The 24544-nt window shown below is 37.1% G+C and overlaps 1 protein-coding gene and 1 long non-coding RNA gene across 2 annotated transcripts in view; both read right to left on the bottom strand.

Annotated features, from left to right (window-relative positions):
• Nucleotides 1-4797: 4797 nt before the first annotated feature.
• LOC142538716 (uncharacterized) lies at nt 4798-5766 on the bottom strand. The gene has a single exon (XM_075644014.1). The coding sequence runs from the start codon at nt 5764-5766 to the stop codon at nt 4798-4800; it is 969 nt and encodes a 322-aa protein (XP_075500129.1).
• Nucleotides 5767-9323: 3557 nt separating this feature from the next.
• The window catches only part of LOC142539130 (uncharacterized), a 100307-nt gene continuing 85086 nt past the window's right edge, over nt 9324-24544 (bottom strand). The window contains exon 3 of the long non-coding RNA XR_012818829.1: nt 9324-9667. This is a non-coding gene — a long non-coding RNA (uncharacterized LOC142539130). The remainder of the gene's footprint in view (nt 9668-24544) is intronic.

Raw genomic sequence — 24544 nt, 5'->3', positions numbered from 1 at the left:
CATTTTCATCACTTTATAAAAATCATGCATTTAATATCTTTTTTCTTTTAAAAACAAGCATGAAACATAACATTTTTAGCTTTATCGTTTCGTCCTAAATTCCATAAATGAAATCATAAAATTTTCATAAACTTTTAACAAAAACATTTAAGCATATAAAAATCCTTAAACGTTTAAAATCATCATAATAGCATATAAAACAGACTTCAGAGCACTGCCATGACGTTTACTAATTTTCAGGTGTAAAATGACCGTTTTACCCCTAGACATAAAAATTTCTCGGTTTTGACTTTTTCTTAATTTCATTGACTCTAACATGTCCCAAATAATTATTTAAGCTTAAATTAAATTTCTCATAATTTTATTTTAAATGTTAGACTTTTTAAATAATCTTTAATTACTCGTGTTTACGACATTTTAATCCCGAATAATTTCAAACTTTAATATAAAATTTCTAAATTTAAATCTTAAGCGTTTTATATTATTTTAGCCCTCATGAACCACGACTCAACCCCCCGTGAGCCGTGTTTCGAATAATTTGTCAAAGAAAGAAAAACCTAACCTCACGCCCTAAGCCATACCCGAGCCACCCTTACGTTTGCACCGCGTCAAGATCGAGCCACCCGAGCCATCTTCGAACAACACCTCCCCTGGACACTCAAGGACCCTCTGGACCACTAGGACCCCTATGACTCGAACCACAACCTGAAACCGAAGCATGCCAACCCAAGTGCTGGGGCCGAGACTCCTAGTAGACGTAGGACTCTTGCATAGCGCCTATACCATGCCCGACCGAGCCAGCCCCTGGACCAACCTCCCGTGCACCCTCCTAGGACCCTAGTGCATCACTCTAGCCCAGCCCTGAGAACCCTGGCTGAGCAGTGCAACCCCCAGCGCGCTGCTGCACCAAGGCGCGCTGCGCTACTCCTTCTCGGGTAGGAGTCCTAGCAAGCTAGGACTCCTTTCCGAGCCCTGTACTCGAGTCCTAGCATGGCTAGGACTCTCCCCCTGACCCCTCACCGACCCTGGCTAACCTCTGGACTCAAGCCGAGACCAAGCCAAGCCCCATGAACTAACAACCGAACCCTTATGACTACCATGATAGATTTTACGCACCAGCATGTTTCTTTCGATTTTGTAGTGTTTAGGGTGTGTGTCTAGGACTCTAAAGCATGTATAAACCTTACCTGATCATAACCTAACATCATGGTAGCCCCTTAACACGTATAGGACATGAATTGGAACATAAAACCATTAGTTTATCTCATGTATATGCAAAAATCTGAAAATAGTAATAAGAACGCCATGCTTTTCATACCAACGTAATTAAAACAATAATACGATGTGATAGACGAGAAAAGGAGATGTATTGCGTGCCTTTGCATTTTAAACGCACGAATATTCGAGGGTGATGCGAAGAACGGCGGCGAATAAAAACCCTTGGCTGAATTCCTTTGAAATTTTGGATCTTTTCCTTGAAGAAATATGATGTGTGTGCCGTGTGGGTTTGCTGGTTGGGAGTTTGCATGGGATTGGGGAGTGGGGCGAGAGTTATCAGGGTTTTGGGGGTTGAAATAGTACTTTTAATAGTTAACTAGGATACTAACCAAGCTTAGGCTCATTGGGTAGGTTAATTAGGCCCATTAGTGCATAATTAAATATTAAAAATCAATTTTTTTAGGAAAGTTTGTGAATTTATTAGCCGGGTTGCCAAAAAGTTCGTATTTTTGTTGAAAAACCAACACCGATAAAATTTACGTCACGACGTATAAATTCACCTCAAAACCCCTTATTTTCAAAATATGAAAAAATATCAACCATATTTTAAATAATTAAAAACAATTATTTAATAAAATCATTTTACATTTTTCAGCCATCGGTCTCTGTTCCTCGATCGCAACTCGAATAATCCTTAAAAATACAGTTTTATGCATAATGACCATAAAATCCTATTTAACGTAAAATCATGCATATCACATAATCAATTAAGAAATTAAACTCAATTAATTAGATATTTTTTTTTTCAAAATTCCTAAATTTTCATGCAGTTGAATTACGTCGTCTTACTTTTGGACCTTACAGCCTGTATATGGGCTCCCTCTGTGGCCTTGGCCCTCACGTCATCCCCATAAATCATATATCATATCTTTTGTGACAGTCAATTCACATCCCTGAAAATATCCTTCTTTTTAAAAAAAAATCATAAAATAAGTCATCTTTCCGAAAATAGTATTTTAAACAGTATAGGTTGCACAACTTTACCATAAATCATAAAAATACATATTATCATAAAAATCATCATTTTAAATCATATAATATCAGTTTAACATGCGTTATGATCCTTCGGGATGCTGCCAAGCGTTTTTGTATTTTCCTAAGTGTAAAATTACTGTTTTGCCCCTGGACGTAAAAATTCTCGAATTTATCTTTTTCTCACTTTTAATGACATGGGCTTACATTAAATAATTATTTAAGCTTAAATATAAATTTTCATAATTTTATAAAGCTTAAAACTAGGCTTTTCAATTAATTCTTTAATTAACGTTTCGTGCGGCGATTAAATCTCGGATAATTCCAAAACTCACTATTTTATCCCAAATTTTAAACATAACATTTTTATTATTTATTCTACCCTTCCAAGTCATGATCCACACCCGTGGACCCATGGATTCAATTTTAGCCTTTTAATTTTCAAATTTGACACCTTATTGAACCACCCGAGCCATCTCCCAATTTACTCGAGCCACGCCTGAGCCACCTCGAGCCAAACCCTAGCCAACCCACCTAGGAATCCTATGAACCAGGCCCAGCCCATAGAACCAGCCCCTAGGTTGCACACAAGCCCAGCAACAAGCCCTACAATTCTGTGCACAAGATGTTCCACGCTACAAGACTCCTTGCCACCCTAGGACATTTCCAACCCTTAACCACCGAGCCCACCTGACTCTAGCCATCCCTGGACCACGCCCAGACCCTACCCAGACCAGCCCAGGCCACTAGATTCGCGCACGAACCAACTTAAATCCACCAGCAGCTGCGTGCTAGCTTCCTCTTGTTCCTAATGTCTTGGCCCTCATCTCCCTCGACCCACCACGAGCCCTGGCTACACCAGGCCCCGTCCTAGCCCTGACCCATTGTCCCTAGCCCCTACTGGACTACCTAGCCAGAGCCCACCCTGAACCGTGAGTCCCTCACCCCTTCTGCAGAATTTCCATCGCTCAACACATGGGGGAGAGTCCCACTTCACGTGGACTCTTCCCCAGCCCATGACTCGATCCCTAGCCCTTCTAGGACTCTTCCTAGGACCTAACCATAACCCTAGCCAATCCCCAACCAGCCCTGGCGAGCCCCGTGACCCAATGCAAAGGAAACAAGCCACTTGAAGCACACAAAACCCTTCGGCCCTTAATATGAATTTAGCCCACGGTTCCAGCTTCGATTCTCCTTAAAAGTTATTATGTTTTTATTATATTTCAATCATATAATATCCTACCTTGGTAGCGTATCGTTGGATTCAAAAACGTTTTTCATAAAAGCTTAAAAACGACGTATTTTTTTGAAAATAAACGTTTTACCGTAAAAGTTATCGAATACCTATTTTATTCTTGCATCAACAATTAAATCTTACATAATATGATTTGTATGATGTTAAAAGAGTTTAGGAAACGTGCCTTTGCGTTTATAACGTTTGAATATACGATCTTCGGTGAAGGTGCGACGTTGAACGACCGGACGACGAACACAAGCCTTTTTCTTCCTCCTATTTTTCGAAATTATGAATTGTGTGTGTGGTGTTTATGGCTGCTGGTGGTAGGGAATTGTGGTGTTAAATGACCTAGGTTTAGTTATTTATAATTTAATTAACATATTAATGGGCTTTGGTTTTGGGCTTGCAAGCTTTAGGGTTATTGGGCCTACTAAAATTAATTAAATTGAGCCCAATAACACTTATTTAATTAAATAATAAAATTTTATAAAATAAGTTTTCATAGAATAAAATTTTTGATCTTTTAAAACTCCTTGTTTGCCCAAAACCGGCTTTCCGGGAAAAATCAAGCTCGACTCGTAAAATAATTCGAACTCCAACATTTTTAGAAAAAATTAATCATTTTTAATCATAATAGGAAGCATTGCCATTATTTAATGAAAAATAAATATTCTTATATTGGTCGTCCCCGGTCTCTTTTCCCCTGCCTATTATCGAATATTCGGGTAAAATCTTTAATTTCATGTAATCATGTCATATAATCATTTAATCATGAAATTATACATTTAATCATATAATAAATATCATGCTAGCAATTAAATAAAACAATTAAGCAATTAAAATAATTTTGCATGTATGTGGTTTACGTAGGTTGGTTTTTCGGATGTGACAATTTGAGTTGGAGTACTTAGAAAGATTCAATTGGAGGAAAGCAAAATACTTACAAATTATTCGAGTCGGAGTTAACAATCGATCTACTTCCGCATATTGTCTATCATGTTCACAGATGTGTTAAAACATGATTTGTTGATAAAAGTCTAACAGTTTCAACAATAGTAAAGGGAAGAATCTGACTGTGAAGCCAGGTGGGGAAGGTTTCTATTGTTCTTGATTGGGATTAATCAGTAGATCAACGGGAAGCTATGATCCCCAAGATTCAACTTTTCCAAAAAAATATACATAATATTTATTACAATGGTTTTATCATTAAAAAAAAACACAAGCCCATGTCTCGTGTGTACAATAACCATCTGTGTATCCAATTTAAAGACAATCAAGTAACATTTTATTCACAAACATGAAATGGGAATTTAGAGTCCTCTATTGTTAACCACGTCTAAAAATCTTTTATTGGATTCTTGCCTCTGTAACCTCATATCGTTGTTGAATTTCTTGATGAAGGCTTCCACTTGCTGGTTGAATTCTTCGAGAGTCATCGAAGGATCCCTCCTGATCAGGCCCCCTCTACGTGTTACCGAGACTGCATCGTTGAACGTTTCGGATTTCCTGAGTTCTTTCCATCTAGGAGTAGTAGGCAGGATCTCTTCTGAGTCGAGGCGGTGCATAGCAGTCGTGTTTAGTGGTGGCACGTCCCATGTTTCGCTCTTTTTCAGCTGTCTCTTCTTCGGCTTTCGTGTTCCTCCCCCGGTTATCGCATTCCATGTGGCCTCTATCGAGTCCTCTTCTTCATTTTCTGTGTCATTGATTTGGTTGTCTGTGTCTACGGACTTCTCCTCGACGTATGTGATATCCTTCCCTTTTTCGAGGGGCGCCGGAGGCGTAGTGACCTGATTTCCTTCCATTATGGAGTATACAGAATCAGGTGGTACAGAGTCAAGTGAATTTAGTGGCTTCTCGACACCATGTACGTCTGATCCAAGGCCTCCATCAGAAAATGTTTCCTTTTTAACAGTGTTTATAAGTTTGGTGCATTTTCTTTTTGTTGTTATGTTCTGTGGAGGTGGTGGTGGGGTGGTTGAGGCTATATTCTGAGGTGGCGCTCGTGGTGGTGATGGTGGCGGTGATTCAAGAATTCCAGCATCATCAAGATCATCAACAAGGTTGATCTTGATGTTAAGATCACGATGATCATTTTCTTGACCATGAAAAGTTGAAGATACGGCTATCAACACAATCATGAAGTTGATACCAAGGTAAATATAAAGAGGGGAAGACATGAAACACCGAGTGGCATCCCAGAACGCCGCCAGACCGGAAAAAACCGCATCACACGTATACGGTGCTGCCACTACTTTCAGCATCAGCAGAGTGAAGACCATGCCCACTGATATAAACAGTACTTCCAAGGCCTTGATTATAGCTTGCATCACTCTGGTGTTGCTATATGGTAAACTAACGTGCAAAAAGAAAGGCCATCATTGAATTCAAGACCAAAAAAAAAAATAAACTTAAAATTCGCCGAGGAATAAAAAAAAGAGGTATGAATTTTACATTGTACAAGGAGAAGGGCAAAGCAAGTGAAGTAGGGGTTTGATTTATATAGAGGAAACACACGATTCTTGAGGTGTGTTAATGTGTGATTGAATTGATCCTGACCCTTCCTAGCTTGATTTGTCATATACCCTATTGGAGATATATGAACTTTATTAAATGCGTATACTTTATTATCAAATTGGATTAACTTAATTTGGTGGGAAATAAAGTCCCTTTTCGTTTTTATATAAATAAATATTAAATTTTCACGAAATGAGATGGAAAGCTTGGTAGAATGAACAAGGATATATGTAGCTTGGTGCCACATTTTTGGTTGACCCCTTTAATTATCCGGCCGGGAATTACTCCAAAAAAATTTAAAAAAGGAAATATACAATTTTGTTTATATTGTTTTTTCAAGAAAATTAAAAAGAAGAATCGATCAAACCTCTTGCCTCAATCTTAAATAGTAAAGAACTTGAAATTTCTAGAATTAACAAATTCTCAATCTTCTACGCATAATAGATTTTGAGCATGAATTGAACTAGTTTGATTTTATTACATATGGAATCCAGTAACTTAAAAAATTCTCGATCTAAGCATAATATAGATTTGGAGTATGAATTTCAATCCAGTTGTATGTGCGTGTAAATATGATATTTTGAGGAGTTGGAAAAGATGATTGTTATAGTTGGGTATCATATCTTAAATCCCATTCCAAACATTGATATCAGAAGAGCTACATATTATCTATTACTCTTGAAATATTTTGAATATATCAAATATTGGAGTGATGTTTGTCCAAATTGTATATCTTCTTTCTAAATCAAATAACTCGATTAAAAGGCAACTTAAAAGAAAATAAGGAAAATCAAGATTATGGATCTAATGCAATTTATGAGATTAAATCAAAATACACCATTTGAATCCAAGATTCATAAAGTTAGGTTTTTTGTTAAAGGCCGAGCTCCAAAGTGTGTGTGTATATATATATAATATATGTAAAGGTTCACAATCTCAAGCATAACAAATAGTAGCGAAATGGGAATGTGAAGCAATGCAGCTAGATTTGTTTGTCCCCATTCAAAGAAACGAATTTAATAATAGTGTAGAGTGTAGACTCAAAATATAGCTAAGAAGGGTAAGGATTATTATTCCCTGTGTCTGAAAATTTATTTAACCCCAATGATTGCATTGTATGAAACTTTGCAAACGACTAGCAAAACTCATTAGTACCAAATGCTCGTCAGATACAGAAACAGGACCCACCCAATTTTCTATTTTATTTTTAGGGGTCGAAAGTATGTACTTTTTTTTCGAAAAATAAAAATTATTATTATAAATAAAATATAATGGAGTAGTGCATGGGCGGTGGCGGGTCACCACTCTACGCTGCGGCTTTAGGAATTGTTTATAGGTGTAGTCCTCCATTATGGGAAATAAACAAGATCGGCGCTCATGGCGTTTAAGTAGACAAACAGCTGCATGCTTTTGTATACTTTATTCGTGTAGGTTATTAATTGGGAGTAATAATTTATCGATTGAGACGTGATTTTTGGACTACAGTTTATTGTTGGATCTCGGTTTTCTCGTGCCCTAAACGCAGCGGAAGTTTAAAATTTTTATTTTATTTTGACAATTTGCTTTGGGCACTCGTATGATTTTATCATAAACATTCATAGAGAGTTGAAAATTATACCTTTTGGTAAATAGATCACGTGGCTCCAACTAATCCGGTATAAACGGATTAGCTCTAGATGAATCCCTACGAACTTTCTTCAAGTGAGTCTTTGTTTGATCCTCCTATCAAGTCCACGACTAGATGGTATGTTCCTCTTCCAAATTGCACTACTAAATTTGGAAGAGATTAAACGTAGGAGAAAAATATTTGAGAGACGGCCCCAAAAAACTTTCTCAAAAGAGGTGGCCGATTTTTTTTTCTTTGGAGGTGGTGTTCTCGAAAATATTGGTGGTGGTAGACTAGGGTTATGACTTCTCAACCCATTTTTATAATTAACCCTTAACCTAATTATCATAGTATAATAATTGTGCCCTTCAATTAGCATTAATTAGCTTAATTAATTAATTAGATTAGTCCAACTAATTTAATCAATTAATCAAGGTCCATTAATAACTTTAATTATTTAATATGTTGGACTTGTACTCTTACAAGCCCATTAACATATTACCCACCATATTTAATTTATTAATTAATAAGGTCAACTTTTGAGTTTAGTAAATTAAATCATTATAAATTCAACATTTGAATTTATTATTTAAATTATAAATTCAACTCCTTGAATTTATATCACTTCCAAAATTTAATATCTAATAAACTCAATATTTGAGTTTAATAAATTAAATTATCAAATTTTATAAATTCAACTCCTTTTGAATTTATTCTCTCAAAATTTAATTATCATAAATTCAACTTTTTGAATTTACTATATAATATAAATTCAACTTCTTGAATTTATTCTCTCAACGGGAACAAACGATCCAGTGCTAGTGTGACCCTCAATGGTTCAGGGATACAGCTAGTCGTGGGTTCACAACTCTTTGTGATTCAGGACATAATCCTTTATTCGGGCTTAACCTAGTTAGCCCCATTCTTTTCATCAACGCCTTGATCAAGAATGCCAGAACTCATTTATGATTGCACCCATCGGATCATGGTAAGAGCGTCTAGTAGCATCACCCCATGATCCCCTAGGTATCACTGATAGTACCTGCAAGAATAAGTCGATTATGATTAACGTACAGTACGGTCCCTTCATCTCATATATCTCGATCGAATCTGCAACCATTGGTTCATCGAGGGTTGCATATTAATTCGATAACTATGTGATAACTATAATAGTGACATCGCGTGTACTATTAGAGAACTTCTTCTCCAACGTACATCTCATACTCTGGCCAGAGATTCCATGCACTATTATTTCATCAGATCACATAGGATATTCACACCCGCAGGTGAGCGGTGAATCCCCAACTACAATGCACTGGCTCCTATATGTGTCGCAACTGTACCCAACCTCACCACCTGATGACTCTCTGGAGCCGATAAACGAGTCAATGCACAGCCCTAGCATATAGAGCCTCAGTGTTGTCCCGGGTCGTAAGGACTAATGTTGTACAATCATAACCACGGACTTATCCTCTCGATGAATGATAATATAAAGGCCCGAAAATTCGTGTTTGGAAATTTGCGGAAAAATTAAAATTTTTTTTTTAAATAATTAAAATATCTCATTCATGAAATAAACTGATAAATAAAGTTTAATATTCAAAATGGCAGCGGAAGAGTTTAATGTTTGCAAAATAACCGTTTAAAAATAATCCAACGACTGATAAGAATATTTGATCATAAAATAATAAATGTTGAAAAATGAGGTCATCGGGTTCCACTACTGCCGACCCAAGCTAGCTCACTGGTCCCCGCCCTCGGTCCCGACATCTTCAGTACCTACACTAATCAAGTCTAGTGAGTCTAAAGACTCAGCATGCATATATCGTAAATAACAAGTAAATTAAATAATAAAATCGCATGCAAGTGAAAATATCATGTCCTGAGGCATAACGTAAAATATCGTGTCATGATTAATTATAGTACGTGCATAACTGAATTGAAAATCATAGTGAAAATGTTTGCTCCTTGGAGCCCTGTAATGAAATAGCATGTAATAATTTTCTGGTGAGATTATGGTCTACGCAAGTGGCCCCTGAACTGAACTGAACTGAACTGAACTGACCGGTAACTGACGACCGGGTGAAATAATAATCGTCTGATTAGACTAATACCACAGTATACTGGGTGGTACAAAACTGAACTGACCGGTAACTGGCGACCGGTGAAGTAATGATAGTAAAGTGGCCCCAAGCAATATCGCATAAATCTCAAAATGGATATTTTTTTTTTTGCATGTAATATAATTAAATAACAACATTAAATATCCTGTGATAATTTTAATAATTGGGTTGGATCGTTCCCAGACTCGCTGCGAATTAAATCTAACATGAAAATATGCAAAGGATTTATTTTGACTAAACTTTGTAATTGAATCCAAAAACGAGACAATTACGCCCAACGACTTCGTATTTGATCATGACTCCGTCCCAACCCGAACCAACACCGAACCATCAATTATTCATGAGTAAAATATGCCTAAAATGATGAAATAATGCTCCTAAAATGATGCAAGTCGAAATTTTGGTGAATGGAGGTCAAAACATGAAACGCTCTTTCGAGAGTCAGTTTGGCACATCGCACCGTAATTTCTCGTACGACCTCTAAAACGATCTGAATCACAAACGGCCAAAAACATGACCTTCCTAACTTGATGAGGCACTGTCCAGTCCAAGTCCATAGGCTAAAAGCCAACCAAGGACCCGGAACACGCCTCTGAACCGCGACGTCACTTGCTGTCAAAATACAACAGCAGCGCCTTTGATTACTTGCGTCGTTTTCGAGACTACCGGCCATTGGGGCTTGAACCACCAACCACAACCTCTTACCAACGTCCTAAGGAATGATTTGAACCATGTCTAAGGGCCCTAGGCCAGCTACAATTTGAACCATGCCATGAAACCAGCCGAGAAGTCCCACCCGAGAGCACCCTTGCGTGCGTGAGGTGTATTGCTTTGCTTGCTGTCTCGTGTCGTTCTAGTGGCCATTTGATTGACCATGTCACGATCTAGACATCAAGAGGTATGGTATGGACCGTGGCTATGGGCCAGAGGCCAACCAAGATTCACACCACACCACCAAACTCGAAACCACACTTGCTGTAAAATGAGAAGGGCCGAAAGGGAAGGGGGGGGGGCTGTTCTTGTGTTTTGATTTAAAAACAGATTCCGCCATGGACCAAGCTTCAAAAAGGCGACTTGGTCACGTCTTAGACATGATAGGGAGGCGTTCTAACCATGGCTATAGGCCCCTAGGGCAGCCAAGATCAGGAACTTTATCCCTTGACAACAACATTAGAAATCGAGACTCAAAAATGGTTCTGCGGAAGAGTTGCTGTGTTTCTAGATTTCCATCATGTATGGGGCTGGAACCAACGTTCTTAAATGACCCTAACATGTCCTAGTACATGTCTAGATGCAGCACCAAGCCCCTGGAATCGAGCCAACACCTGAAACAACCAAACTCAGCCAAACCGTGAAGCAAGGAAAGAAACCAGAAAATCTGCACATGCATTTTTCGAAAATATAACTCATGTGTTTCGGTTTTTATGCAATAAAATTCATGAGTATGATGTTTTTAAAATATACTACTATGTCTTGATTGAGGAGTGAAAGAAATATAGACATGCCTTGGTTTTGTTTTGACTAAAACAAAAGAAACGCAACGACGCGGCGTGGAGGAGACGGAGTGCTTCACTTTTCTTTTCTTCTACTCGATTTTTCTCCCTAATTCCTCACTGAACTCTCACGGTTTTTCTCTCTATTTTTCTTCTGAAATTTTCGAAAATGAGGTAGGGAGAATGGCTAGGGAAAATAGGGAAGATGGCAAGATAAAGGAATGAAAATATTCATTCTATCTACTAGTTTGTGAGATAAGGAATGGTCGTGATCTTATTTGATATCAAGGGATCTTTTGAGGGATAGTTTTGAAGGTGATGGCCGATTATTTCATCTACCAAATCATGGGAGAATATTTCTTAATTGCTAATTAGTGGAGAATAAAAAAAAAAGAAGAGAATTATCTACCAAGCAAAGAATGAGGAAATGAATCAAGGTATGAGTTGTCAAATATCTTGAATCTAGATGAGGAGGGGGCCGAAATTTAACTCAAAGAAGATGGGGTGGAATATTGCTTAATTGTTTAATTATTGAAGATTAAATGGTAATTTAAAAGTGGGGAAAAATATCTACCTAGAAAAGATTGAGGGAAAAATAAAGAATGAGTTGACCAACTAATAAAATCTTTTAAAAAATGAAGGATGACCGAAATTTGCTAGCAAAGTGGGGTGGAAAAATGTTTAATTAATAATTATTGAGGAATTAAAAGGTGAGGGATTTATCTCCTAAAAATGGATAAGGAAATAAGTCAATTAAATTAAGAGTTGAAAATTAAATCGAATCTTCCAAGGTGATGGCCGATTTTATTTAATTAAATGAGGGAAAATATTGCTAGCTAGACATGGTAGAATATTGCTTAAATATTAATTAGTGGGGAATAAAATTTAGGGAATTATCTATTATGAAAAGGGTAGGAAAAGATATCCAAGAAATGGGTTGTCAAATACTTTTAAATAAATTAAGAAGGGGGCCGAAAATTGCAATTAAAATGGAGAGGAAATATTTCTTAAATCTTGTATTTTAATTCTTTAGAGTTTTATCTACTCGTTAAATATTTTAGTGAATTTAAGAAATTAATTATTGAACTTTATTTACTATTTATCTCAAATTATTCGAATAATTCCTTAAACCTTCTTTCACATTAATTTAACTTATTAATTATCTTAAATAAATTCTAGGAATGTTTTCTTAATATTAAATTTTATCTCCAAACTCAACTCCAGTCCGGCCTCACTTAATTAACTGAAAAGATAGCAACTAAACTACTGCATAAAATAATTAGATTCAAAGAAAAGTAATTAAATACTCATGCAATAAAAAAATCATTTTAATTTAAAATACTAGGAATCATGCATGAATTATACACAGTCTAATTTACGGGTTCTACAGATAACCACTTGGAAAGTCCGAGGGAGGGTTGTTCGGTATAATCATCATATGACTACCCATCTGCATGTTTGGACATCTCTATGCCCTTTCCAAGAAACGCAGTACACAACATCACAGATGCTAGTCTCGAGCTCAAGCGACCTTTATCCATGTTTTAGGCGGCTGAATCGACTAGGAATGAATTTAGATCATACAGTGTTTACAAATGAGTTTCAACATCGAATTACGATTCATTTGTATTAAAGTATAATCAAGGTCTTTATCTATGTTTGATAACATGGGTATACAGATAAAGAAATAACAAACTATGAAATAATGAATTATATTAAAATAAAGATTGTTTATTACAACTGAGTCAACAAAATCCCTAGCCAACAGTTGGCTTGCAGGGCATCTACTCTAACAATCTCCCACTTGCCCTAGAGCCAACTACCCATAAACTTTAATCCCATTGCTTCGCTATGCTTTTCAAACAATGGTCCTGGCAAGAGCTTCGTGAGTGGATCAGCAACGTTATCTGCAGAGGGGACTCTTTCGACTGATATGTCTCCCCTTCCCACAATCTCCCGTATGATGTGGAACTTCCTCAGTACATGTTTGGATCGCTGATGAGACCTTGGTTCCTTTGCTTGCGCAACAACACCAGTGTTGTCGCAGTACACCGGAACTGGATCAACTCCATTAGGAATAACGCCCAACTCTTGGACAAAATTCCTCATCCAAACTGCCTCCTTGGCTGCAGCAGATGCAACAATGTACTCAGCTTCAGTGGTGGAATCCGCAACGGTGTCTCGCTTGGAACTTTTTCAAGAGACAGCCGCACCATTAAGCATGAATACAAAACTAGAGGTCGATTTCGAATCATCTACATCACATTGGAAGCTAGAATCAGTGTAGCCTTTCAATTTTAATTCTTCACCCCCATAGACCATGAACAAGTTCTTAGTCCTTTTCAAGTACTTAAGAATATCTTTCACGGCTTACGAATGCATTGGACAAGGGTTCGCCTGATATCTTCTTGTAACACTCAAAGCGTAAGCAACATCAGGACATGTCGATATCATACCGTACATGATACTACCAATAACTGACGCATATGGAATACGTGTCATCATCTCTATCTCTTCATCATTTTTGGGACACATAGCTTTAGATAGAATAAGACCATGACACATTGGTAAGTATCCTCTCTTGGACTCTTCCATAGAGAATCGTTTTATAATGGTATCGATATAGGTGGCTTGGGTGAGTCCGAGCATCCTCTTTGATTTATCTCTATAGATTGTATTCCCAATACGTAGGATGCTTCACCCATGTCTTTCATGGAGAATTTACTGGCTAACCATACTTTAGTTGATTGCAGTAATCCTACATCATTCGCAATGAGCAGGATATCATCAACATAAAGTACTAGGAATATCACAACACTCCTACTAACTTTCTTGTACACACATGGTTCCTCAGGATTCTTAGCAAAACCAAACTCTTTATAGTGCTATCAAATCTGAGGTTCTAACTCCTTAATGCCTCCTTGATACCATATATTGATCTTTGAAGTTTGCATACCTTATGCTCACTTCCTACTGATGTGTATCCCTCAGGTTGAGACATATAAATTTCATTCTTTGATGTCTCCATTGAGGAATGCAGTCTTTACATCCATTTGTCATATCTCATAGTCATACCATGCTGCTATGGCTAGTAGTATTCTAATGGACTTAAACATAGCAACTGGTGAAAAAGTTTCCTCATAGTCAATTCCTTGTCTTTGAGTATAACATTTTGCAACCAGACTTGCTTTGAAGGTCACTACCTTCCCATCCGCCCCAAGCTTTCTTTTGTAGATCCATTTGCATCATATGGGAACGATTCCCTCTGGTGGATCCACTAATGTCCAGACTTGGTTTGAATACATAGAGTCCATTTCTGACTGCATGGCTTCAAGCCATTTGGTTGAATCAGTATCAGATATTGCTTCTTTGAAATTGATTGGATCACATCCAACACAAGACTCATCATGGACTTGTTCATGAAGAAGCGTATATCTTGCAGGTTGTCTAATAACTCTATCAGACCTTCTAGAAGCTTGTACTTCAACTACTGGTTCTTGGGAAATGGGTTCAACTTCTATAGTTGAGGGAGTATCTTGAATTTCTTCAAGTTCTATCATCTTGCCTTTTCTATCTAATAGAAATTCCTTTTCCAAAAAAGTGGCATTTCTTGAAACAAACACTTTTGCTTCATTGGAATGATAGAAATAATATCCAACAGAATTCTTTGGATATCCTACAAAGTAGCACAAAGTGGATCTACTATCCAATTTGTCTCCCACTGTCTGCTTCACGTAAGCTGGACATCCCTATATTCTCATGTAAGAATATTTGGGAGTTTTTCTCATCCATATCTCATATGGCGTTTTATCCACTACTTTAGTATGGACATTATTCAATAACATTGCCGCAGTTTCAAGCGCAAAGCCCCAAAACGATATAGGCAATTCAGTTAATCCCATCATGGATCGAACCATGTCCATCAAGGTTCGATTTCGACGTTCAGAAACACCATTCAACTGGTGTTGCTGGTGGAGTGCACTGTGAGAGAATCTCATTCTCTTTCAGATAACTCAAAAATTCAGCATTTAAGTACTCTCCACCTCGATCATATCGAAGTGCCTTAATACTTCTTTCCAGCTGATTTTCTACTTCAGATCTGAACTCTTTGAACTTTTCAAATGCTTCAGATTTGTGTTTCATCAAATAAATGTATCCATACCTCGAATGGTCATCAGTAAAGGTAATGAAGTAGGAATGCTCAAATTTTATGCTAACACTTAGCGAGCCACAAACGTCCGTGTGGATCAAATCCAGTAGACCATGCGCACGTTCCACGTTCCATTGAATGGAATTTTAGTCATTTTTCCTTTTAGACAGGACTCACAAGTTGGTAGAGAATTTATGTCTGACAAGTCAAACATTCCTTCTCCCACTAGCTTGTGCATCCTTCTTTAGGAAATATGACCTAGTCTAGCGTGCCATATTTGTGCGGGATTCGGGTTTTCTATTTTTCTTTTGTTTGTTGTTGTTTTCATATGCGCTTGGATCAATTTTAACGGAATATCTTTTAATTTTAAGTTATAGAGATCGTTTGTTAATTCTCCAGTTCCAATCAAACATTCATTCTTGTATAAATTGCAAACATCTTTAGCAAAAACACAAGAATAACCATCCCTATCAAGCATAGAAATAGAAATAATGTTTTTAACCAATTCAGGAACAAATAAAACATTTCTCAAAAACAACTTAAAATTATTGTCCAAAATTAAAGTAACGTCTCCAATGGCAGTGGCATCAACTCTTGCTCCATTTCCTAGTCTTAGAAAGGTCTCACCATATCTAAGCCTCTTGCTTCTTTCCATCACTTGCAAATCATTGCATAGATGAGAACCACATCCAGTATCTAATACCCAAGAAGAGGAATTAATAGAAACATTAACTTCAATATAAAACATACCATGGCCAGAACGCTTCTGGGCTAGATACTCCTCACAATTACGCCTCCAATGTCCAGGTTTGTTGCAGTGGAAACAGACTTGTTCTGACTTGTCAGTCTTTGTGAGCCCCGGTTTAGGTTTCTTGTATGGCTTCTTGTTGGGCTTGTTCTTCTTTGGAGAGGCAGAACGCTTCTTGCCTTTATATGGGGCTCCTTTTTTCGTACCGTACGAAGAACCCACTAGAAGAACAGGCTTTTCCTTCTTAATTGTGGCCTCATAATTAGTAAGAATATTGACCAACTCTTCAAAGGTGGCCTCAAGCTTGTTCATATTAAAATTAACCACAAATCCATCGAACGAGGCATGCAAAGACAGCAGGAGAATAACAGTCAAGGGCTCACTAGGAATAACCACGTCGAGTCCCACCAACTTCTCAATGAGCCCAATCATCCTAACACCATGCTCATAGGACTGAAGTCCCCTCTCGCAAGCGTGTAGTCATGAGTTCTTTAACAGTAACATGTCTTTCTGAACGAGTTTGTACAGCATACAATTCTTTCAGATGAAGGTGAATGTCAGCAGCATTCACCGCCTCCTCGAACCTCCTCTGAAGTTCATTCGACATAGAAGCCAACATGTAGCTATTAGCTTGAAGATCATGGTCCCAATGTTTCTAGAGCTTAGCTAATTCAGTCCTACTAATATCAGGAGCCGCCTCCTTTGGTGGCTTCTTATCAAGCACATACGCAATCCTTTCGGAGTTCAGAACAATCTTTAAATTTCGAAACCAATCATGATAGTTAGGGCCAGTCAATTTGTTTTGATCGAGAATGATTGAAAACTGGTTACGAGTAGACATCGTAAATATACTGAAAATGAAAACAGATAATGGTTACTGATAATTTTAAAATAATTCTAAGATATAAATTATGGATTTCATTTTATAAATTTTCCCTCCCACTATTTTGAAATTTCCACCACCCTCTGATGAAAAAAGGAAATCGTATTTCCTTAGTAGGCACGTAGAGTCCAATTAGCCAATTATAATCCCGAATAATATCAGTCAATTATAATTTCTAAAAGGTAGAATCCAATTGCATCCCTATGCAACCTCCGCGTGTTTTGTCTCACGTTTAATAAGGACCCAATAATATGACGCCGTTTAATTTCACGTGTCAAACCAACCCATCAAATTGAATTGTAGTGAACGGTCGCCATGAATTCTCCCAATAATATGAGCCGAAGTCATGGGAGTTCCACTCAATTCACATCATATGTCCGGTGGAAGTCACAGCTTTCCGGCGCACAGGCCTCCCCAATAATATGAGCCAGACACTCTGTAACGCCCCGAAAATTTAAAAGTCCATGCGAACCACATGCATGCAATTATTAAATTCTTTGTGTATTTCAATTAAATGATTTAATTGCATAAATTAATTATGTTGTGCATATTGCATGTTTAAAATATATTTTTCGAGATGGTTGCATTAAAATGTATTTTTATGGGATATTCGAGTGACGATCGAGGAACGGGGACCGATGACTGAAAAACGTAAAATGTTTTTATTAAATAATTATTTTTTATTATTTAAAATATGGTTGATGCTTTTTAGGATTTTTGAAAATAAGGAGTTTTCAAGTGATTTTATACGCTGGGACGTAAATTTTATCGGTGTTGGGTTTTCAACTAAAATATGAGCTTTTTGGCAACCCGGCTAATAAATTCACAAATTTATTTAAACAAAAACTTTGTTTATATTTTATTTAAATCCTAATTAAACTAATGAGCTTAATTAGAAGGCTTAATAGACCTAAGCCTTAATTAGTTGAATTATGTAGTATATAATAGGTTAAAAACCCTACACCTAGCATCACAACTCGCGCCTCCCACTCTTTCAAAATCTGAAAACTCTCCCCACCCCTCTCTTAAACCTCACGGCACACACACTCACACTTTAGAAGAGATTTTCGAAGGGTGCAAGTTAGAACAAGCCAAAGTTGCGTCCCGTTCTTCGTCGTCAACAGGTTTTTCGTGCTTATAAAACGCAAAGGCACGCCATATTCTCCTTTTACTCATCCATCTCACCATAGTATTTATTTAAATGTGTTTTGCATGAAAAACAAGTGAGATGTTATTTATTTTCGTTTTTCATGATCATGGAATTTTTAAGGCTTGGGTTTTGTTTCAAAATCATGTTTGTATGATGGAAAAGGGACTGCCATGAATTAGGATATATATAAGCATGTATTTACACAAGTTTATAGGCCTAGAACTCACGCATAATAGCAGCAAACAAGAAATATGCAAGCTGGACAGAAATATGGTGTTTAGGGGCCAAGGTGATCGGTTAAGGGGGAAACTTGGGGTGTGGCTCAGCTCGGCTGTGGCCAGGGCTAGCTAAGGTCATGGGTGGGTCAAGGGAAGAGGCTGGGAAGGAGTCCTAGCAAGCTAGGACTCCAACCCGTGAGTTACAAGGGAAGCAGCGCAGGGGGTTGCAGCTGGTGCGGAGAAGAGAGGGGCTCGGCCAGGGGGTCTGAGCTGGGCTAGGCTAGGTCCTTAGGGTCCTAGGATGATGGGCATGGGTCGGGCAAGGGGCTGGGACAGTTGGGTTGGCTGCTGGCCCATGGAACGAGAGGAAGGTGCATGGCAGCAAGGTTGAGCGTGAGGTGCTGTCAAGCTTCAGGGGTTCGCTGCTCGGGTCTGGGGGCTGGGGTTGGTCTGGGCTTGGTCTGGGCGCGGTCCAGGGATGGTCAGGGTTAGGTGGGTTCGGTGGTTAAGGGTTGGGAGGAGTCCTAGACTAGATAGGAGTTCTTTTGTTTAAGGACACTACACACACACACATGCAGAAACATGGGTCGACTTCCAGAAAGTTTTTGAGCGATTTAGGGTCATGTTTTTGGGCTGGGCTTGCACAGTAGGGTCCTTAGGTGAGTTGGCTAGGTTTTGGCTCAAGGTGGCTCGGGCGTGGCTCGAGTAAATTAGGAGATGGCTCGGTGCGTTCGATTAAGGGTCAAAACGAAAATTTAAGAAGGAAAATTTGATCAATGGATCCACGGGGGTGGCTCATGGCTTGGAAGGGTAGAATAAATCTTAAAAATGTTATGTTTAAAATTTGGGATCAAAATAATGAGTTTTGGATTTAATCGAGAATTTAATCGCCGCACGAAACGCTAATTAACGAGTTAATAGAAAAGCCTATTTTTAAGCTTCATAAAATTATGAAAAATTATATTTAAGCTTAAAAATTATTAAAAGTCTAAGTTTGTAATTTGGATATTTTATATTAAGGTTTGGCTTAATTCGGGATTAAAACGCATTAATACGTCATATTTAAAGAATAAATTAAAAGTCATCGATTTAAGACAAATAAAAATATGAGAAAATTTATGTAGGCTTAAATAATTATTTGGGACATGTTAGAGTCATGAAATCAAGAAAAAAGTCGAAAACGAAAATGTCGAGTTCAGGGGTAAAACGGGCTGTTTACACCGGGAAATTAGTAAAGGTCATGGCTGTAGAACCCGAAAAATCAGATTACGTATAAGCCATGCATAATTGCTAATATTTAAATAAAAAATAAAATTTTATAAATATATGAAGTGTTTGATTTATTTAATAATTTTAAGTCATGATTATTTATTTTAAAAGTAGATGTTTAGATTTATCTTTCCAGGATAAATACGCGAGGCCGGATCGGAGTTTGGAGATTAGAGATAAGATTAATAATAAGAAAAATATTCCTAAATTTAATTTAAGTCAAGGAATAATTTAATTTAAAGAAACAAAATGTTTTAGGATTTATTTAAATTAATTAAGAGCTAAATTATTAAATAAAGTTCTTTATGTTAATATTTAATTAAAGCTTAAATTAAAATGTGTAAACAAATGAAGATGAATTAATCTAGGTATAATATATTCAAGAAATTAATCATAGCATTTGAATATTTAAATTTGAGGTGATGAATGCCATGCAATAATCTAACCTAAAGTTAATGTGTAAATTCACTAAAATATATAATGATGGTGCTAAACTTTAAGCAATTAAAATACAAGATTTAATCAATAAGATACCATGCAAATTAGTAATAATAATTTTGGGTCCAACATTTAAAATAATTCAAAGGTTGATAACTCTCCATTCAAACCACTTCTAATTGCACTTCATGGAGTATTCATTCCCATTTTAATTCACTAATTAGTAGTAATTCAAACACAATATTACATCTCATTTCTCCCCAACTAATTACTAAGGAAATCATAGAAAATATACAGCAAAACAAGTGCAACAAAACCCACGGCCAGCTAGGAGGAGAAGAATAATTCAAAACCATTCCACTTCTTGACTTGTAACCTCCATCTTAATGCATATTATGGCCCTTTAACACCACTTATAACATTCCTCTTACTTACCCTCATGTCCTACACTCATATGCTCGAAATATCAGTAGGAATCAGCTGAGAAAAATCGTTAATTAGCAGCAAGGATAAAAGAATTAGAACAGCTACAGCAAGGTTGAAGAAACAATTCAAATTCTCACAGGTAACTCTCAACTAAATGCAATTCAAGACTCATTTAACACCTCTTTTATCATGCACCTTCATTACCTAGCCTTCCCCACCCTTACATTCGAAATATCAGAGAAAACTACATCTGAAAATCGTGTAAGATCAGCACAAGAACAAGAAAGGAAATTCAACTCCGATTCCGTCGCTCGTATTCGTAGTATTGGTTTGTTTTGTTCAAAACAACTTCCAGGCATGTATATATTATTCTTTGCTCTGCAATCAAGTTATATTAGCTATTTTAAATTAGTATATGTTCATATATCAAGTGACACAACGCAATTTTACAGCAAAACATTTTAAAGAAATCTGTACAGCTTTTCGTTTTTTTGATGGTGCTTCACGGCTACTGTAATTTTGCTGGTTTCAGGAATTTCTTCGGTTCCAGGATTCCATGGCTGCTTCTAGGAATGTTTTAGAGTGTGTTAGGGTGTTATTGGTTTATTGGTTTACATCCATACACGCACAAACAAAGATATGACAGCAACATTTTTTTTATGAGCACAGAATTTTGGGTTCACAGTTTCTGTCATTGGATTGTTCAAAGGGGTGTTCGAATCTTGGCTGTCCTAGGGACTGTAGCCATGGTTAGAGCCCTTCCTTATCATGTCTAGGACGTGACCAAATCATCTTTTCAAAGCTTGGTTCATAGATCCCTCAGATTTTTACAGAAACATGATAAGTGCTCTTTGGTTTTCAAAATCTGATTTTTTTGGTGTGAGTAACTTTCGATTTTTGGAGATGTTGGATAAATTGTGGTTGGATCCTAGCCCATAGCCATGGTTTATACAACGCTCCATCATGTCTAGATCGAGCCACGGTCGATTAAATGACCACTGGAATGACACAAGACAACGAAATATTTCATTACATCACACTACACCCCAAAGGGTGCTCTCGGGTGGGAGCTGTGAGTGTCTTAGGTAATGGCTTGGTTTGTGATTGGCTTTTAGCCCTTAGCCATGGTCCAATCCATGACCTAGGATGTTGGTAAGAGTCCTTGGGCGGTGGTTCAAGCCCATGGCCGTTATTTTCAGAGTTTGCTCCACAAACAAGCAAGCTGCCGCTGCTGTATTTTCTGCTTTTGACAGCAACAATGGGTCACGGTTTTGGTGATTGTTTGAGTTCTTGTTGGATTTTATCCCATGGCCTTGGACTGGACACTACCTTAATGAGTTAGGAAAGTCGTGTTTTTGGCCGTTCGTGATTTGGTCGAGTTTAGAGGTCGTACGAGAATTTACGGGGAAAGGTGCCAAAATGACTCTCGAAAGTGTGTTTTATGTTTTTGGATTCTTTTCACCATTTTTCGTGATTTACAGTTATTATGCATATTATTCAGTGTGTTTGGGATATTTTAATCATGGTTAAACGTCAGTTTAATGTTGGTTCGAGTTGGTACGACCCCATAATTTTAAATTAAGTGGTTGGTCCCAATAGTCTCATTGTTGGTTCTATGGTTAAGTTTTTTGTTAGATTGTCGAGTTTAGGTCAAGACAATATTATTTGCATGTGTCACATATTAGAACTTAGTTGCAGCAAGCCTGGGAGCGATCCAACTCATCCGGTAAAAATAAGGTTATAAACGTGCATAAAAATATAAAATGTTTATTTTTGAGATATATGCTATATGTCTTGTGGCCACCTTATGTTTATGGGTTTGGAAGTCGGTAGGCGCAACCGAGGATCTCTCCGTCCGGTGACTTACGACCGGTTTACGATTATGTATGGGTACGGACATCCAGTCCAAGGGCTGTGATTGATCTCTACCGCCCAGTATACTGTGGTTTAGTCTGATCAGGCGCTCACGTTATGTTATGGGCCACTTACTTAGAAACATTATCTCTACAAGAAAATTATGATATGAAATGACAGAGCTCTATTGAGCAAAGCTTTTACGTATGATTTTCAGATATGCACGTAGTTATAATTACTCATGATACGATTTTCACCGTACGTTTTACGATACTTTATTTTTATGTTGCATGCGATTTTATGATATATTTACTTGTTATTCACGATATATACATGTTGAGTCTTTAGACTCACTAGACTTGATTGTTGTAGGTACTGATGAGGTCGAGACGGAGGACGTTGACCAGTGAGCGATCTTGGGACAGCAGTAGTAAACCCGAGGACCTCATGATTTAATTTATTCACCTTTTATCATTCAAACTCGATTTTAACATGTTGGATTATTTTTAAACTAATGTTTGAAATACTATGTTGACTTCCGCTGTTATGTCATTTACATGTTTATTATATAAATTGGGCAAGTTATTTATTTATTTAGAAAAATTTTAATAATTCCGCAAAAATTATGAATACGAAATACGGGCCTCTACAATGGCAGTGCCCTAAATGCTGTTTTTATGATATTATGATTATTTTTAATTTTTTATGAAATGTTCATGATTAAATTATGATTTTTAGATGTCTATGGAATTTTTATGATTTAAGGTTGATATTTAAAAGACATGTTGCATGCTTGGTTTCAAAAATAAAAAATATATGTTATGCACGATTTTATAAAGTGATGAGAATGTAAAACGTTGAAGGAAGTAAAGTGATTGTGACTAATTCGCTAATATTGGAGATATCGTGAGGGTGACGGTCCCAGTGGGAGCCCGACGATCGTGTTTTCATTATTACGAATATGAGGATATGAGGTTTGAGGTAAGAATGGGAATATCGTGAGGGGAGAAGACCCCAGAGAGAGCCCATTTATGGGAGAAGGCCCCAGAGGGAGCCCCGACGATCGTATTTCTATTCGATCATGATAGGCCAGGGCCCAGTTGACCGGTGACAGTGTTGCTGGTGTCCCCCGTCGCCCAGTACTGTGGTTGCATGTAGATGGATCCATCGACTTTTGAGGTTTGAGGAAAGTCACAATTAACGATCTGAATTCAACAAAGGAAAAAGGAAAAAGTTTATGATCATGTTAAAATGTTTTATATCATGATAAGGAAAAAGGTTAAGGTTTATTTATGCATATAATGAAATGTTATTTTTACCTAAAAGTATTTTCACTGTTGCATGCGATTTTATATGTATTATTCGTTATCAAGATTATGGTGTGTTGAGTCTTTAGACTCACTAGATGTGATGGATGCAGGTGACGTTGAGGGAGGTCTTGACGGATGATTTGACTGGATTGATGGCGTACACAACCCGAGAACCAGCGCTTCTATCTTTCCGCATTTACGATTACGACTCATGATTTATGTTAGAGATTTTTAAGATTATTTATTTATGTTTTTGAGAGATTTTTGAGAGGTTTAGTATGGGCTATTCTTTTCAAATTATTGCTTTCTTTAGGTTTGGTAAAAAAGTAGACGATTTTATTTAGTGACTATTTCACTTGATTTTTAAATGCTAGTTGGCTGATGTTTATTTTAAAAGGGGCAAAATATTTTATAAAAATATTTTCATGTGTTATATGTCATGGCCGAAAATCGAGTGTTTATAAAAAAAAATTTAAGTACTTTTAAAGCAATAAAAAGGGCGAAACGTTTCACACTGTTCGCGGGTAGCGATCAACATGCAACCACGGTTGATGGAAGGCATGGAAAAATTAAACTCTTTTAATTTTTACTTTTTCGGTTTGATATAAATTTTGAATCTTATTCAAAATGAGGGATTTTAATTTTAAAATTGTATCATCATTTTAATTTAAAAATCGCGTGCCACGAGTTTGTATGTTTGCCGGATTCATTCAACTATATTATTTAATAATATACATACATGCATATTACTATATATCGCAAAATATCATAATATGACATTCAACAACAAATAAGGATGATCGATTGCCAACACTATTAGATTTATGTGAGCCATACATGGATCGGGGTCCAAAACCTAGGTGAATGCAGGGATG

This window comes from Primulina tabacum, chromosome 3 (assembly GCF_025594145.1).
Source record: "Primulina tabacum isolate GXHZ01 chromosome 3, ASM2559414v2, whole genome shotgun sequence".
NCBI classification, from domain to species: domain Eukaryota; kingdom Viridiplantae; phylum Streptophyta; class Magnoliopsida; order Lamiales; family Gesneriaceae; genus Primulina; species Primulina tabacum.
Note: the sequence above shows the minus strand (reverse complement) of the source record. Positions and strands in the feature narration are given on the sequence as shown.